Source organism: Phyllostomus hastatus, unplaced genomic scaffold (assembly GCF_019186645.2).
Source record: "Phyllostomus hastatus isolate PE091 unplaced genomic scaffold, TTU_PhHast_1.1 phas_contig_34, whole genome shotgun sequence".
NCBI lineage: Eukaryota > Metazoa > Chordata > Mammalia > Chiroptera > Phyllostomidae > Phyllostomus > Phyllostomus hastatus.
In genome coordinates, this window is record NW_025333857.1 from 58,114,487 (window position 1) to 58,132,849 (window position 18,363).

At 48.5% G+C, this 18,363-nt stretch overlaps 1 protein-coding gene across 7 annotated transcripts in view; it reads left to right on the forward strand.

Annotated features, from left to right (window-relative positions):
- The window catches only part of PALM2AKAP2 (PALM2 and AKAP2 fusion), a 307,871-nt gene extending 289,588 nt beyond the window's left edge, over positions 1–18,283 (forward strand). For 4 of the 7 annotated variants that reach the window (XM_045840285.1, XM_045840288.1, XM_045840290.1 and 1 more), the window contains 3 exons: positions 5,205–5,383; positions 10,492–10,530; positions 14,351–18,283. In XM_045840285.1, coding sequence (XP_045696241.1) covers positions 5,205–5,383; positions 10,492–10,530; positions 14,351–14,449 — 317 coding nt within the window. In that variant the 3' untranslated portion in view covers positions 14,450–18,283. The remainder of the gene's footprint in view (positions 1–5,204; positions 5,384–10,491; positions 10,531–14,350) is intronic. The other 3 variants (XM_045840286.1, XM_045840289.1, XM_045840287.1) reach the window with 2 other exon arrangements.
- The last annotated feature ends 80 nt before the right edge of the window (positions 18,284–18,363 follow it).

The window sequence follows — 18,363 nt, forward strand, 5'->3', positions numbered from 1 at the left end:
TCTTTGTGGAAGCCATTACCCTGCCTACCACGAGACACACTCTTGTTCATCTCAGCGGGTGGAGTTGTCGCCGCGCACCACGCACACACTTCTGCTGTCTTTCACACAGCTAATACGGGGTGGACTGGGATTTGAACCCAGGAAGTCTGGGTCTGGAGCCTACACTCTTAAAACAACTGCAATATATCTGGTTTGTCAACCTGTTCTCTCCTTTTAATATATTTTGAAGATTTTCCCACAACCCTAACTATTTTTCTAAATTTGGCTAAACCATGATATGTAATGGCCAAGTAAATACCCCGTCGTCTGAATGAGCCATAACGACTTTCCCCATTTTCCTGTAGTCAGAGATCTTGGTTGTTTGCAAATGCGTAATTATTGAAAAAACACAATGGTGAGAGTGTGGTGCCTGTACTTACTTGCTGAACTGGTGGAGTTCCTTGGGAGCTGGTTAACTGGTATTCGGTAGAGAATGATGTGCCATAGACTTTTCCTTAAGGTAAGGAAACTCTGTGGGAATTTCTAGTGGGGAATTCTGTGAAGTGAGGTTCTCAGGTTAATGAACTTGAGAGAGGCTGCACACGCATCCTTGAATTAGAGATGTACGGCCATGTTAGCACTGAAGCCTTGGAGAAGTCCTCTGGTAAAGAAATCTCTCTCTCTCATTTTTTCCAAAGCTTCCTTTACCCCAGTGATGCCCAGGTGAATGTGACTGATGGCTTTCTGTTTGCAACGTTGAGTGATGTCTGACAAAACTTAGGTACTGGGCTCAGTTTGGGGAGCACAGCTGTGGAACCATCTCAGCCAAGCGAAGCTGCCTACCCTTGAGCACCTTGAACGCTTCAGTCTAAAACTCCCCCGACGATGGAATCGTTTGAACAAAACCATGTTTATAAAATCAACTCGAAACTGTTCCTACCCTGCTCTCAGAATTCCAGCCTAGCTTTGCTCTGTTGGTTCCTCGTGTCATAAAGCTCACGCCGCGCCCGCGTCCCGCTCTGTGAGTGTCAGGCCCCAGCCTTTGGGTGAGACCAGCAGGTCCGCCCTGAGGTCTGTGCGACTCTTAGACCCTTTGCGTGGTTTCCCAGGGACAGTGTGACTGGGGTCCTTCTGCGTGCTGTTCTGTAGAGTGTTCAGCCCACGTGAGAACCTAGATGGCGGGATGTTTGCCATTGTAAGTGGAGCTCCCGTTCAGCTGTCATCAGCTAGCTGTGAGGCATTCATTCACCAGGTGAAGAAGCAAAAAAGAGAGCAGGTTTGATGAGGCCAGTGGGCGTGGAGCCTGGGGATCCTGGGAAGTGCTGGGTGAGATGTGCGATGATGAGGACCAGAGATGGCATCACTGTTTAAGGACCCTAACAGGGTTTGTCCTGGAGGCCAAGAAATTCCAAGGGGCCCCCGAGGCCACAGACAAGGATGAGATAGGCTTTCCAAGCCTGTGGGACAGATCATTTGTGTCACATTCATGCAGTGATCCCTGAGGCCCAAACCGTAGTGGTGTTCAGGTGTATGCCACTGAGGGAAGAGCATTAGATGTTTTATTCACCATCCTAATTGTGAGGACCGCCAACTCTAGACTTCTGAGGAGGACGGTAGGTGCAGAACAGGTCCCCCTGTTTTAGCAGTCTGTGTGAAATGGCATATTCCTGAAATGGCACACGGAATGGTACACGGAACCAGTGCATGGTTTGAACCGGACTGGGGCATGTTGGTGGCAGGCATGGGGGGAGGTGTTGCAGGTCACAGGGCCCAGCAGAGAAGCCTGGCTGAGCTGACTCCCCCGATATCGAGGGGTTGGGGTGGGGATGGGGTGCCATGTCTCCTTTCTCTGGAGATCTGTGACAGCTTTGCCTGAGGCTCTGGTGTGGGCTTGGTTATTTGGTGTCTCTGGGTCTCTCAGAGACCTCAGCTACTTTCTCTTCAGAAGCAACTGCCCTGGACCTGCTAACCCAGCGTTTCTTCCCTGTTACTCCTGTGACCTCTAGTGTCTGTCAGTGGTAAAACTTGCTCTAGAGACGGGTGGTTTTGCTAGAATACAAAGAAGTAAGCAGGAAATGTCTCTCATGTTTAACGGTTAACCACTTCTCTCTATTAACCCTTTGCCCTCTTTCCAGTTCTCTTTCAGCCTATGTCCCCTCAGTATAATTTAGCCATAATAACTCGGTTTGGCTCCCAGACCAGCCCTAACTCTGATGGTTGCTAGCTGATGGAACTTGGGCTGGCATTAGCGTCCGAGCCTCCGTGGTCTGAACCATTCACAGATGGCGTGGTTGCCACCCTGACTGCACCCCAAGGCTATTGGGAGGACGGAGTAATGTGAAGCCCATACGTGAAGTGCCGTTTCAATGTGCTGCTTATTACTACAGAGCCACTGGGCCTGTGATTCTGCAGACTGAGACTGTTCCGTTTCAAACACTTTGGTGAAGACGTTGAAACTCTTTCTTTCCTCAGATTGTGTATTGGGCATTCTGTCCCTATCCACAAGCATTTAATAAGAGGTTGCTGTGTGTATTTCATCATGGGCTCACTGGTTCACTCAACAAACTTGAGCTCCTACTTTGTGCCCAATACCACAGTGAGTGCTGTGATCCAGCAGTGACCAGGGCAGACAAGGCCCTGCCTTCATGGAGTTTGTATATAGATGAACTAAGGGGTTCGTTCATAGATGATTGAAATGGTCCCCTTCCTCAGGTGACCTTACAGCTTAACTGAGAAGAAAAGCTTAAACAGAAAGATATGGTACAAGCCAGCAGGTGAAAGAGCTTTCACAGAAGTCTAAACGAGTGCTGTGGAGCAAGGGACCGACTGTGGCGTGTGCACAAGGGGGAGGCAGGGAAGGTAGACTATGCTTTCTAGAAGTTGGAGGCTGGAGGCATGGCTGCTGGGAGGTGATCTGGACACTTAAGAGGTCAACTGGTAACTCGTGATGACCAGCCTTGGCAATTCAGTGTTTATTTCTAGTTCCAGAAGAATTGTAAACATTTTATGCAGCATATCCACGAAATTACTCATTCTCATTCTATAGACATTATTCTTTAAGATTCCAAATATATATAGTAACTGGATACATTGGATGCTTGCTGTTCTAAATATTAACTTTATGAGTCTTGACTTAGTCCTTATGCCACCTGTATGGGGTAGGTACCTCTATCGTCACACCCACTTTACAGGTGGGGGACCTGAGAGAGACACGCAGTAAGTAACTCACCCAAGGTTGTTTGGCTGCTAAGTGGCGGGTTCAAACCCAAGCAGGCCGGCTCCAGGGCTTGCATGCTCACCTCAGTGCGGTGTCCTTTCTCAAACCTTCATTCAAAAAGTTAATCTGAAGTTGCAGAGCTATATTTTAATTATGCAGAGGTGATGTTACCCTGAGGTCTGCATTTACTTTAACATATTTCAGTATTAGGAAGGGGGCAAGGAGAAAGGAAGGATAGATGAAGCAGGTGTGGTAAAGTCTCAGTAAGTGTTTAATGGAGTTGATGGGGAGTCATTATGGCACTCCTTAATTTCCATAAGAAAAAAATAGAAATCGTTGCTAGTGAATATGGGAACTCAAATATGTTTTACCTTGCTGTTAATATCAGAGGACTCTCTGTAGATGGTCCAGGTAATTTAGGTCAAGGCAACGGGTTTCCGTAAGTTACTCATGTAACGGTGGCTCTCGCAGAAAGAGGGCTCCGTCCTGTGTATTGAAAACCACATCCCACCTCGTTGCCAAATGTGACGGCCGTGCATTTTCTTTAAGTCAATCAGGGTTGATCTTCTTGCCAAATATAGTTGATAGAATAGCTAAATGTGTGAGTCAGAAGAGACCTCAAAGACAACTTCTTCCAAAATCCTCACTTTCTTGCTAGGAGAACTGAAGCGATGAGTGTGGGAGTATTAAACGATTGTCTATGGCCCACCGCATGGCTGGTTCCTGGGAAAGCAGAAATGAAAACCTGGGTTTCCTGAATTCTTGGGGGCTCTCCCCCTCCCATCGAAAGCAGCTGTGCCCAGAAAGGGGCTAGAGCAGCCCCCGCGGGGACATGGACCCCAGGCTTCCCTCGTGAGTCAGGCTAGATAAGGCAGTCCCCAAGTTAAAGGTCTGGGGAAGAAGACGGAGAAAGAGGAGTCCCCTGAGCCGGGGACTGGAAGGGGCCAGACGGGTCTTCAGTCCAACCGTGGCAGCTTCCAAACGGCGGGCTCCAATGGCCCCACTTCCTCCACGTGCTTTTCCACGTTCCCTGTTCACGGGCCCCCTGTCTCCCGCAGAGGCCGTCGTTGGAACAACCCTGACTGTGGCATCTGTAAGGAGATACATCTCGGGGTGCATCTGGGGCTCTGTGGTGATTAAACCCACCGCTCAATGGGCCAGAAATCAGGCCCGGGCATTTCCCGAGAGGGAGGAAAGCAGAGGGTCTCAGTGGGAGTGCCTCCCCATCTGAGAATTCCTGTAAGGCATTCCCAAAGTTCAGACCACACCTCTCCCCAGGCTGGTGCACAGCTTCTCTGCAGCACCCACACTGTCTCTGTGGGCATTCAGTCCTTGGGGTTTGGGGGACGGGAGGGGGCCTCTAGTCCAGATGCTCTAGGACCGGGGCAGGTAGGGTGAATGAATGAAGCCGGCCTGTGCAAGACTGGGGCCACCTGGGGAGAGCGAACCTGGTTTCCCTTCAAAGGTTTTACAGCACTGTACTGCCGTCCATGCCTAAAGCCTGGGCAGGTCAGGTGATAGCTGGTGGCCTTTGACAGAGAAGAAAGAGCCCGGCGAGGAAACCAGGGGACCTGGGCCCCATCACTGGCTCCCAGTGACCCCAGCATAGCCCCTCCTTTGCACAACCTCTATTTTCTTCATCTCTAAGAAGTGGGTCTCTAAGGCTGAACGATGCTATCACGTCACAGTCTAATTCTATCACCTGTCATAGAACACGTGTCCCAGAACAACTGGAACCCACGTCTGTCTGGCTGACTTATATTTGCAAAGTGCCCAACGGGCCTCTTGGGTCTGACGCTTCAGCCCTGGGGTCCCTGAGGTCCTTGCTGGAAGGTTTGTGACGTTATCCTCAAGTTCTCTGGTCCCTGTAATGAGATGTCCTGCACGTACCGTTGTCCTAGCACCGCTCTCTACGTCAGAGGTTGCTTGTTTGCCAGCTTTCTGCTCTTTTTGAAAGCAGTCACAAGCAGACAAGCTTAGAAAGGGTGTTCTCTTCGTATTGTTGCAGGGAAAATAGAGAAAGTCAGACCTCCTCCATCCCCCACACCTGAAGGCCCCAGCTCGCAGCCTGACTTAGCCCTCGAAGAGGCTGCCGGATCCCAGCGGCCCAAGAATCTGATGCAGACCCTCATGGAAGACTATGAGACACACAAATCTAAAAGGCGCGAGAGAATGGATGATAGTAGTGTAAGTTTCTTCTCCTTTCCTCTTTCACTTCTCCGAGGGTGGACGTAGCGTGGCGTGCGGTGTGCCGGCTCAGGCACGGATGTGCATACAGGTGTCGGCCAGCATTGTGGCCCCAAAACCGATTTTCACACATGTGGTTCAATATGCCTGGAGTTGGGGTTGGGGTTTCACCTTGTTTCTCAAAAGCACTGGTCATGCCAGGGACGGGTCTTTTTGCTGCCAGCTGTCGTTCGAGCTCACTGGCGTGAGATGTTCGGTGGCAGGAAAGACCATGCAAGCCTGGGAGGAGGACTTAAGGACCCTGAAGTCATCCCCCAGGCACCAGGGAGCTGATTTCTCCCATCACTGGCCTGCTCTGTAGGATTATGTTTCTCTCGAGAACTATGACGGTACTTCATAGTATTCCTTCCACGCTGGCTGTGGGCAGTCCCTGGACATGTTACTCAGCTCTCAGAAGACTAAGTGAGTTTGAGGCTGTTACTAAGCCTTCTGTACCGTTTGGCAGGAAAGAGCCATTTAAAATGACAGTTAAAAACCACACGGCTACCCTGAAGACTGCACATGATGTTCACATTGACCTTGAAGGAAATCATCTGCTCTGTGGTTTCTTTCTCCAATAAGAGACCTAAGGACTATTGTTGCACAGCCATGAGCCAGGGATCAGCCGCAGAGGTCCACACCAACCTCCTAGGAGTCTGCTGGCCTCAGTCCCCTAGCATTTATTGAGGTGACTGCGTCTTCCCCCTGGTTACACTTAGGTCACAAATAGCTTGGCTTAGTGGAGGATGCCACCCTGTTTACCTGGGACAGTCCTGGTTTATGCCTGTTGTCCTGGTGTCATTATTAATAGTGTCCCCTTTCACTCCTAAAAAGTGCCCCAGTTTGGGTGACAAATTATTTGGTCACCTTCAACTTGAATGCTGTGGGGTTCACAGTAAGAATTCCAGGCTGACTTAATGCCTTTCATACGCTGGTTGACTAAGTTAAAGAATTTCTGCAGTTGAAACTCAATGTTGCTTTCAAAATATTTGGCGGTAAAGAAAGGTAAAGAAAGCAAACACTCCTGTAGCAACCTGACGGCTCTCTCGGTGTATCCCAGGCTGTCTCTGGAGTCTCTACCTACCTCCTTGGCATCTGCACCCAGCTCCTCTGTTAGTCTGGAGCCTGGCTGGGCTGGTTTCCTATCGCACCATGGGATGTGCCTGGCCCCCAGTGGCTGCTGCAGACTTTCCCGCCGCCGGAGCTCCTCCCTGAGCCCACAGGACTGTCTCTCTCCACTAAGTCACATCAGCCGGCCCTTTGCAGCCCCACTTACAATATGGAGTTTACACTTTAGGAATCTTGGAACCTGCGACCATGTTGAAGCCTCCTGCTAAGAAAATGGCTGTTTCTTTTCCCCAGTAATTCCACACCTGGCATCAGCAGCTTTGTGGGAGTGGGCTGAGCGGGCCCCTGGCATCTGGAGTGGAGGGGGCAGAACACATGGAACCACTCTGCGTGTGCACCATGCCGGTGCATGTTTTCTAAGCGCCCTCTACATGTGCCTTTTGTGTCGACGTGCAGATGTTAGAGGGAAAGCCTACACACAGAGGTGAAGAGCCCACTCTTAACTCATTTCATGGGCAGAGGCTGGAAGCCTCTTTTGTGCAAACTCTGACACCCAGGCAGCCACCTGGCGAGAGCCAACCAGGTTGGACTCCCCGCCCTTGCATTAGGGCAGCTGCTCCTAATCAGAGTTTCGATACACTGATCGCTCTTCTTGTATGCGATGAAGTGGCAGTCTTCTGGCTCTATTTTTGCATAAATAAACATTTTGCATAAGGAAACCTACTAGCTAATCAAGTTGTTAGTATCCCCAGATCTAGGATTCAGAGCCAAGTGTTTGGCTCTGTTATTGATATTGCAAGAAAACCAAGTTTGCTGTTGAAAGTTCTTAGGAACAGAAAAGAACAGAACAAAATCTATTCAGTCCACTGTAGCCCTCTTAAGAGACCCGCATCTGGAAAAGGCACACTCAGATTGCTTCTAAAGCAAGTACGGGATCAGAGCCCCTTGTTACCCTGTTTGTTATTCCTCTTGATTCAGGGATCTTTTCTATTGTGTCTGCGTCAGTCACTGGAGATCATGTTGACATTTACCTATATGTAACAAATGAACGAGCCTTCATTTGTTTTCCCAGCTGATCCGTGGCCCCTCCTTTAATTGTCTCCGATACCAGAAGGATCACAAACAGGAGCAGACGGATTGCCTGGTGCCCAAGTTGTGTGACTGGCTTCTCTGCCCCTAGAAGCCGCAGTCCTGCTCTGGCTCCGTTCACACACACTAGCTATTCTCTGGGCAAACTCTGGCTTCTGAGATCCCCCACCCTCTGAGGACCTCGCATGGCTCACCTGGGTCCAGTGTCACCCTGGCATCAACACCGGCGGGTCCGCCTGCCGTCACGCCTTCCAAAAAGTCCCTCCTGCATGACCAGGACCGACCATGTGTTGCCCATAGGAAGTGGCAAGCTCTTTTCTGAACTGAACAAAAACAGTTCTTATTTGTCGTGCGTCCTAAGGAGAAGACAGACTTAAGAAACAAAGTAGGGCGACCGGGGTGCATGCACAGTGATACACTAGACACAGTGGGGTTCACGGGCATGAAGGACAGAAGAGAGGATAGAGGAACCACACGGGGAGCTGTGCCTGGGGTTTTCATGAGTCACTTTTGCCAACCGACCTGTGAAAGCTGACCCTTGCCATCAGACAGGTGTGGCAGCCCCGCCACCCCCACCCCCGGAGCAGCAGTGGTCTCTGGAGTCCTGTCTCCAGCTCAGGGCCCTTGCACTCTCCCACGTGGTGGAAAATCAGATGCAGGACAGGCAGGGAGGCCTCTGGTTCACGGAATCCCTGCCTGGGGGTGAGGTGGAGGATATCCGGTGGGCTTTTCATGCACCTGAGCTGTCCCTCTCCTGCTGGGAACAAGGTGAGGGCTCAGAGAATGACAGAAGGTGGAAAGTGAAACCACGAACTCTCTCTCAGAACATCGACCCGGGAGTCACTATATCAGTGATATTGGGTCCTCTGTGGGTATTCTGTTTATTTTGCAGAAAAAGTCAGTGATGAAGAACCAGGAAAAGCCCCGTTTTCCCAAAAAGTTATGTCCAAATGGTCATCCTGGTCACAATCTCAGAGCTGGAGTGCATAGGCTGTGCCCACCTGGGCTGGCTTCCTTGTTCCGTGTGGCGTGGTCACCAATGAGGATCCCAGTGCTCGAGGCTTCGGCCAGGCCCCACATACTAATGGGCCCCTGGGTGTGTGGGGGTAGGAGAGTTGCTCTCTCCACCCCACACCTTACCCTGGGCCGTTTAGCAGCCTACTCGGGGCCCGTGTGAGAATTAGAAAAAGGTGCCCGTTTCCCAGCCCTGTGAGGACCCAGCCCTGCCGCAGCCACACTGTCACAGTCGGTGAGTGGAGTTGGGGGACTGAGTTCAACCCCATCGATCCCCTCCCTCATCCTGGTGCTTCTGCGCAGGGCACTCACCACACACCCAGATGCTGCAGCCCCGCTCCTATTGTGGGTCCCTCTCATCTGAAAATGTTGGGTGGAAATGCCCCCTCGGGTGGGCCTGAGCCAGCTCTGGTCCATCACACTACACATAGTGGACGGGTGAATCATAGAGTTCTAAAGGGTTTCTAGGTGCCGGGCAGAAAAAGGATATTTGGGCAACTGTTTTTCTGGCAGTTGTTCCCCCAACTTGACCCGAGCCTCAGAAGATGACGGGTTCTTGAGCCAGTGATGTCCTTGAACTTGGTGGGTTGCTTTCCCTTTCTTGACTGAAGGGATGCTGACCTGAGTCCAAATTCTAGCCTCCTGGGCATTCAGCCCCACCCTCACTTCTAGCATAGGGTCTATTCTTGGTAGGTTTTTCCTGTGTTCTCTCCCTCTGGCCCCGGGAACAGGTGCCGAGAGGACTTTCAGCCAGCCCGCCCTGTCTGGAAACGAGAGGAGGCTGCACTGATTCTCCTGGGTTGAGTCAGAGCTGGGGACAAGCAGTTACCAACTGTCTAAGAATTCCTGGCACGCATTTTCCTCTAGACCAGGACAGCCTTGGAGGGTTGTGGCCATGACCCCACTGAGTGGTTGAAAGGAGCCCGTCCGCCTCCGGTTCCCCTCTACCCCAGGCTCTGCAGAAGCTCAGCCACAGTCAGTGATGTTGGGTGCCGCCCAGCTTTCTCCTGGGTTCTCCCTCGCACCCTAGGGAGGTGCAAAGAAGGGGAGAGCTCCAGATTCGTCCGCTCCTGGCCATCAGCCCAGCGATGACGGAACTAATTTGTAAGTGCTGCACATAAGAAGCAAGCAGTGATCACAGATGTTATGATCTCGATGGTTACAATGCTAACAACCCATCATGCCTCCAACATCCTTAGTAATGTCAGTGCAAAGTCACTGCCAGGAATCTAGATGGGGCTGTCCACAGTTGGTCATTGTATCTCATTTCCCATAACCAGGACTTTTTTCCCCCCTGAGCTTTTCTTGCAGTGACGTTTAGTCTCCTACAGGAACTGAAGGATCATTTTAGTTCCTACAGGTACTTGTCCAGGCCTCCGAGGTAGTGAAGAGAGGCTGTGTGGTTTCCAGAGGCGTCCTTAGGTTTGGGGCTCCACGAGGCTCTCATTCAAGCAATGTTATCTGTAGTTCGGGTCTCCTTGTCATGGGAAAACAGGCCACAAGACTGCTTTGGGGTCCAGAGAACCCTACAGGAAGAGAAAAGGCTCCTTGGCTTTTCCAAAAGGACCCCCAAGGACCTTGCTGTGGGCATCCGGTTGGTTGCATAGTGGGGGTGTGGGGGGATCTTGTTAATTCAAAGCACAGAAATGTGGAAGCAACAAATCTTGAATTAACAAAGTATGGCTTATCTGATATTTTTATTAACTGGCAATGGGGTATCTTCGTGCTCCAAAAGATACAGACTTCCAAATAAACTAATATCAGATGAAGCAAGTCTTGGCGTGGGTGTCTAATGGTCTCCTGGTGTCACCCCTCCTGTCCGCCCTGGTGTGGTGCTGGTTCCCAGCCGGGGGTATTCTGTGCCATGTACTAACCCTGGTCTTTTCCCTCTCTGCCAGTACACCTCTAAGTTACTGTCTTGCAAGGTGACTTCCGAGGTACTGTTCAACTTGTTTGTCTTGGTCTTCCTGCATGCCTGGCCCCGGTGCATGCTGTTGTGGTTTGCCATTTCCCCGTGGGTTGAATGAGAAGGACAAGAAAGCACTTTGTCTCCGTGTCTTTTTCCTCCTGCCTCAGAGTGGTGGCGCACAGGCAACAAGGATGCGCCCCGCTGTGCTTTGCTGTGCCGTGTGGTGGGGTCCCCCTGCTCGTGGATCTGGAAGATGTTTGCACTAGAGGGCACAACCAGTGGGTTTTTTGTTTCGTTTCCTCGGGCACTGATAGCAAATCTTCCCTAGTCTGGGTAGCAAACAATGCACCTCCAGAGGATCGAGTCTATGTTAATGCAAATCCGGAGAGCTTCGTGCCATAGCTTTAGGTTATGTTAGTCCAGAAGTGAACCCTGCCAGCTTCCCTTTTTCCCAGTTGTTCAATCTGTATTTTTTTGTTTTGGAAGCTTCTTAAAGCATTGAATTTCCCCCCAAGTCTCCTTTTCCCTGCAACTCCCTTTTACACAGATTTCACCAACTTGTGCTGTGAAAAAGCACTTTTTCGTTTTCCCCATTTTTTCATGTTTTCTCTTTTTTGCTCTGAGAAAGCACAGTGTTTTATATTTTTATGTCTAGAGCATTGTATCATTTCTAGTTTAAAAGAATTACTTCAAATACACAGAATCGTAAAGAGAATCGTTCAGGTATTTGCTCCGTTAACAGCTTCTTGAGCACCTGCTATGCATCAGGCACTTTTCTCGGTCCCAAGAACAGATCAGCCAGCGAAACAAAGTCACGGAGCAGGCATCCCAATGTGCCAGGGACCATGACAGAGTAAAATAACAAAGCCCAACTGTCCAGCTTTGTCCATTCTCATCATTCCACAATATTTGCTTAATATTTCATAAAAAATGAATATTGCAACTAGAACTCAAACCCTCCTCTTACTTCTCCCAGTTCCCATTTCACTGTCTCCCTAGAGGCAGCTGCTCCTGAGTTTGGTGTTCATCAGTTCCATGCATGTTTTTATACTTATCCTACCTATATGTAAACAGTGTTCCAGTTCTGCATGTTTTAGAACTTTCCCTAAATGACATGATGTTGTAATATCTTGTACTCCTGACTTTATTTTGTCTGTGTTGTTTTTAGATGTGTCCATATTGAGACTTAGGGCTCTAGGCCACTCATTGTAACTGCTGTGTAGTATTCCATGGAAGGAACATCTCACTGTTTGTTTATTCTCCCAGTGAGGGAAATGTAGGTTCTTCTCTGAAAAACCTACATTATTGCCATTACAAACAACACTTTGCTGAGTGTTATTATACATATCTCTGTGTGTACCTATGCAGTATTTCTCTCTATACCTAGAAATAGAAGTATGGGTTACAGGGCTTAGATATCCTTACATTCACTACATACTGTAAAATTATTCTTCAAATTGGTATGCTAACCTATAGCACAATAAACATTTTTTTTAAAGACTGTATTTATTTTTTAGAGAGAGAAGAAGGGAGAGAGACAGAGGGAGAGAAACATCAATTGGTTGCCTCTCCCATGTACCTTGACCGGGGACCGAACCCGTAACCCAGGCATGTGCCCTGACCTGGAATTGGACAGGTGGCCTTTCACTTTGTGGGGCGACACTCAACCAACTGAGCCACACCAGTCAGGACTAACACGATGTATTTTTAAAATCTCCCTATTTAGCCAAAATTACAGTTAACTATATATATGTAAGTTGATCGTTATCAGTCATTTTCCTTCATAAGGTATAAAACAAATATTGAGAGTATCATTACATGTACTTTTCTCAATGTCTAATTGTGGTTTTTAGAAGCTTAGATGTGTTTTTTAACTTTTAGATACATCTTTCAGTTTGTGCGTGCAAAGTGAACAGATGACCATTTTACAAAGTATAGAGAGCCTTATAAAAATGCCTTTTATCTAATACTACTTCATAGTTTATAAAGCCCCTTCACAAGATGATAGGAATAATCATTGTTTGAGAACTTACTGTGCAGGGGGAACTTTTGCTGAATGCCTCCCATATATTGCCCCATTTATTCCTCAGGCCAACTCTGTCCTGCAGGTTGTTTTGTTCCCACTGTACATAGAAGGGAACTGAGGCACAGAGGTAAACTTCCCCAGGATGACATAGTCACTAGGATTTAAACCGAGAGCTGCCTGGACTTCAGAGTCGGCACTGCCTTATGGGAAATCCTATGAAGTAGGGTGGTGGTTCTGTCCATTTTACAGGTGAGGAAAGTTGAGGCACAAGATACCGTGAACAACAGCAGCATGTTCCAGAGCCAGAAATAAAGCTCAGGACTTCCAAGTCCGGTCCAGCCCTGCTTCTCTGAGCCATGCTACCGTGCACTGAGCACGAGAATCCTCCGTTTGTAACTATGGCAGGTTTAAAAGCATGCTTTTTCCTGCTGACATCTTACTCCTAGATTCTGAGTAAGTGGCCATGATATGCTGACACACAAAACACTGTATGACATGGCTTATATGCCTGACAGTGAGCACATATTCAGGCAACCTGACTGTGTCCTACACGTCAGGTCCAGCTGGCCCTGCTGTGAAGTCTATTAATTTGCTAGAGGGGCAGAGAAGCAGGTCGAGACAGACCCCCAGAAAACGTTCATGCCTGGGCCGCCAGCACCGCCTGTCACCTGCACCTCCTTGCTTCTCTGGAGTTGCCAGCATCGCTGTCCGTGCCAAAATGATGGTTCTGATTATAATCAAAGCCTTTATTGCTGTTTGGACAGCCATCCAGGGTTGGCTCTGCTGGACTTTTCTTTAAAATCAGAAACTTCACATCCTAAGCGAATGCCATCATAATTTAACTGACCAGCTGGCATGCATGGGTTTGCTTTTTGGTGGAGTGGCATGACACAGAGTCATTTCTCCTACGTTGGCAACGTTACAGGTTACTCATCTGGACCTCATCTTGATCAAACCAAAGCTGGAACAGATTGGCCAAAGTTTCCCTCAGGAGCCCATAGGCTATTCTCATGAGCCGGAGGGAGGGGCCCTACCCTGATGATGGTGCGCTGACGCGTCCTTGATGTTGTCAGCTTCATTGCACTTACCACTAGCACCCATGGCCTTCAAGTTGCCTCAGAATGCTCCGATTGCTTTTCATTGGCCTGAAAAGCTATTTTCCCCCCACTTAATACCTCTTTGAAGTTTAATTATGCCAAAGTAGACTGTCAAGATATACATAGGATCATCCCTTATAAAGATTCACAAAGCCTAATGGATTGAATTCACACTGGTCCAATTGTTTGGATTTGGTCTCTGGTCTGCTTGTTTACAAAGTGACAAAGACTATCTGTAGCTGTGCTGTCACTACAAGTTCCATGAGGATATTTAAATGGAAGTTAGTTAAAGTTAAATATTTACTTTCCCAGCCACGCCAGCCCTGTTTGAAGTGCTCAGTAGCCACACGGGGCTAGTGGCTACTGTCCTGGGTGGGGCTCCCTTCAGAGAGCACCCATTCACAGCAGGTGGGGACAGGCTTGGTTTTCTAACAACTCCACGCAGTCAAATCTAGTTTAAAGAAACTTGTAGGACATTTCAGGAAAATGAAATCCGTGCTGATGGCTCTAGGTCAAATAGCAAGTGAACAGTGGCCGTGAGACATACGCAAAGCTCCCACTTCCCTTTATTTCTCCCTACCTCCCAGCGGACCACACACTCTGTTCCCTTTCCCCTTCGTTACATGTCGTTGAGAGAGGGAGAGGAGGAAAGGAACGGAGGACTTTGTTTGCGTGCATGATTCACATCCGTGAATTTGGCCTAATTTTCCCCCCTCTCGTTTCAGGTCCTTGAGGCCACACGGGTGAATCGAAGGAAGAGCGCACTGGCCTTGCGCTGGGAGGCAGGGATCTACGCCAACCAGGAGGAAGCGGACCATGAATAATAAACTTCCTTCCACCCAGGAAGCATTATTGGTGCTTGGGTCGCCAAGAAACCAAGCAATCCACACACACCACAGCATTTTAATGGGATATTTATTAAAGTGCAAACAAACTCAACAATCCTCCTGTAGACAGAAGCTGCAATGTACAATGATGAAAACTCAAGTTGAAAAGAAGTCCACCCCTCAAACTCGAACACCCAGGAGTCAACAGAGGAAGGATTTTTTTGGTGACTCAAAGCATCACCTGGATTTGGACCAACCCACCACTGATCCAACAGGACGAAGCAGTTACAAGCAAATCAGCGTGGTTGCTGCAGGCAGAACTGAGCCCAGCCTCGCTGAGTGGGGAGGCAACAGTGGCGATGGGGCCACTGAGGAAGCAGCAGAGCCCACGCTCGTGCCGTCTACGCAGCACAGGACACGCGCTCGGCACTGGTCTCCCGCCCGTCACTCAGTGTCAGGGGTGCTGGGTTAACTCCAAGTACTCCAGCAGCCATACAACGGATAATGTTTCTCTCTCTGCTCGCCAAGAAGAGGCAACTATGATTCCATTTCTCTTACCTTTCACTGTTTTAAATTGGGAACAACTAACGATCGCAATATATAAAATCCATATTTTTAAGACAGTGTTTCTTCCTGTTGCACACACAATCTGTTCTACGTTAGGAGGTTGGGAAAGGGGGAGAAAGCCAAACCAAATGGACTGTTTTAGCTTTAGCACCTTGTCTGCTTGTAGTATTGACTGATCTGCAGGTTATGAGAATTACATTTTCACAATTATGTTTCTTCACACGAAAGCTATATTTAGTGGACAACTATTTTTGTGATGGGACGGGGGAATATGTCCATGTAGAGAGCCTGTGCACATGGAGCGGCCTGGTTCAAGAGGGCAGGGGTATTTTTAGAGTGGCAATAATTGTCAACAGGGCGCACTCTGCCTCAGAGAAGCAGACGACAAGAAATAAAAAGGGGGTTTATATTTTATATGACAAAGTGGACCTTAGGGGTGGTAGGAAGAATGAGATTATTTTGGATCAATCAGAAATGACACATTAAAGAGAGGTGACGAAGGTAGAGAGAGGAGGGAGGGAGGGAGAGAGAGTGAGGGAGGGGAGGTAAGGAAGTGGGGGGGATATTTTTGTGGAGCAACCCGCGTTTTTCAGGATGACACAGAAATATAGGATAGGAATTGAAGCACAGGCTTAGAATCAGCTACCAATCCTAAAGATGGTTGTGTGTGTGTGTGTGTGTGTGTGTGTGTAGGCTCATGCACACACATGCACCTACCTTTGTGTGTTCGTATCAGGTGTGTATGCCTGTGAGCAAGCGCGTGTGGGTCAGGATGGAAATTCCAGGATGATCGTGGGACAAGAGTGGACAGTTATTTCCTCCAAAGCTCTTAGCCGGCGTCGGGAGTGAGTGGGAATTTCTTTTTTATGAAAAGGGATATAGAGGCACTGCACTGATGCAGTGTCTGTAATATTCAGTTGACCTAACATGGCATTTGCATGAGTCACAATTGCAGAGTTGTGAGCAGTTTTGTCACTTGACGCTTAGGAAAGTATCACATTTATTCTCATGCTTTGTAGTCGTGCTTAGTACACCGTGGAGGATGCCAGCTTCACTCTCTCCGGCATTTACAGCAATAGGATGAGGGCGTTCGGCGATCGGGTGCCCTACATTTCTGGATGAGAAAGTGCTCCATTCTGGCCATGAGAGAGAAAAAAAAAACACCTACCAGCATTCTTTTTATTTTCCCTTTTTGTTTTAAAACTGTGGTTTTTAAAAATAAGCAATAATTAAGTCAGACCTCACGACCATGAATTTTTGTCTTTATATTGTTATAGCATAAGCTCTCCTATGTTATTCTGACAAGTAGCAACCCCACAACATTTGTATGTAGATGTTACCCACGTTATCTTTGTTTCTTTTTTAGACTAGTGTTGACTTAGGGAAAAGTTGATTCACAGACAAGCAGTGGGCACAAAGTCAAAACGGAACTGTCTGATAACCTTACAAGGATCCTTTAAAACTGCCAAGGGAACCTGCAATTTGAAGCCAAATTCTACCAGTGGGCAGTTGGTGCCATCTTTATATGGTTCGCGCTCCTGAATATTCGGGGTGAATATTCCACAACATGTGCCAGCCATTGGGAACACCAAAGAAATCCTATCCCTGCTGCAAGGAATTCATTTTCCAGTGGGGGAGGCTGGCATGGAGACAGACATTCTCAGGAAAATGAGATCTGGGTTTGATTAGAAGTCCTGGCAGGTAAAACGGGACAATCAGGAAGGATGCTTTGCCTGGGGATTTCCAGGGTGCCCAAGGCAGGCACGCGGGTGAGAACAGATGGGGCGGCAGCTTCCAGTGGCCCAGGGCCCGGTGGCAGCTAGGATGGCCGCAGGAGGGCAGAGTGCTTCTGGGGGCTGCGCAGGACACACGCTGCCCACCTCCTGGATTGACTCTGGGTCCGGTTAAGACCGTAGACATGGTCTGAATGAACTCCCTCATCTTTCACGAGAGGAATCTGCCCTCAGGACTTACCTAAAGTTTTTTGTTGTTTGCAGCTGGAAGGGGTGCTTAGGAGGCCACACAACCATGAGATCACTTCAGAGGCAGAAAAATGGGTCTTTGACTCCAGCTGGTTGAACCAGAGGCACTTGCTGCGTTGAGTCCTTTGGTCCACACGCCACGTGTAGATAAGGCAACAAATGCAGAGTTTCCAAGACCGCCCCGCAGCCCCATAGCTGTTTAACTGTGGCCCCTTCCTCTCTGGCATTTGCTTGCCCTCTTATACTGCCTTCTGCATAACTGTTGTCTATTTCCTCCCTCCACTCACGTACAATCCTGTTAACGTGTAAATTACAGTTCCCTTGGAAGAGCCAGATTTTCTCTGCGCTCCTGAGTTTTTTATTCAAGAAACATTGGGCCCCTGCTTTTGTACATAGCACTGTGCTAGGCTCTGGGATCCCAAACGAACCCCTATTTAACTTTCTGAAGATGTCACAGATCCTTGTAGGAAACTCGGCCTCCTAGGGGCATCCCTGTCCCCAGTTAGTACACAAGCTTGTTACTCTCAGCTAGGACACATGTTTAGATTCTGTAGATGTTAAAGGCTTTCCTGAAAGTGTTCCATTCCGCAGTATTTAATAGATGTTCCCTTTCCTCCGCAGCTGATTAACTACTGACATGCCTTGGCTCTCTCATCCAGGAGTTATGGAAACAGGGTCTGTCAGTGGCAGGAGGCCAGCTGTGTCCCACTCAGACGACACAACGCAGCTCCCTCGCCTCTTCGCACCCGTGCATGCTGCCCGCCCTAGACAATGACCTAGAAGCAGTATATCGACCAGTGTCCACATATATGCACAGCACGCACACACGTATGTAAAGCGGAACGAGGAACACTACATCAGTGTTGACTCTTGTCTCTGAAGACAAATAATTAAACAGTTTTGTTTTTCAACTAAAAATGAATGTAATTAAACTATGTATTGAAAAAAAATAGCCTAAGTGTTTAGAGATGGTGAATATATCCAATTTTAGCGACAACCAGTTTCCTGAATTTTAAGCATTCAGTGAGTGAGCTGCCAATTTTTGATTTTTGTGTTGCTCTTTACCCAGATGACTTTTTTTGTTTTTGTTTTTGGAGGAGGAGGAGGGGGCAAACGCAGCAATACTGTGTTCGAATATTATACTCTGTATCTGGCTCTCCTGTGTATGTTAACCACTTCAATGTCATTATTCTGCTTTGGTTTTATAGTGATTGTGAGGCATTCAATGCAAGTATACAATTATTTTCTCATTAAAACCCAGTGTGTGTTGTGTTTTTATAAATGACGGCTATTTGTCGGACGGTGGGAGGGAGGTCAGAGGACCGACTAGCCAGTGGCAGCCAGCGCCCTTGGCCTGCACTT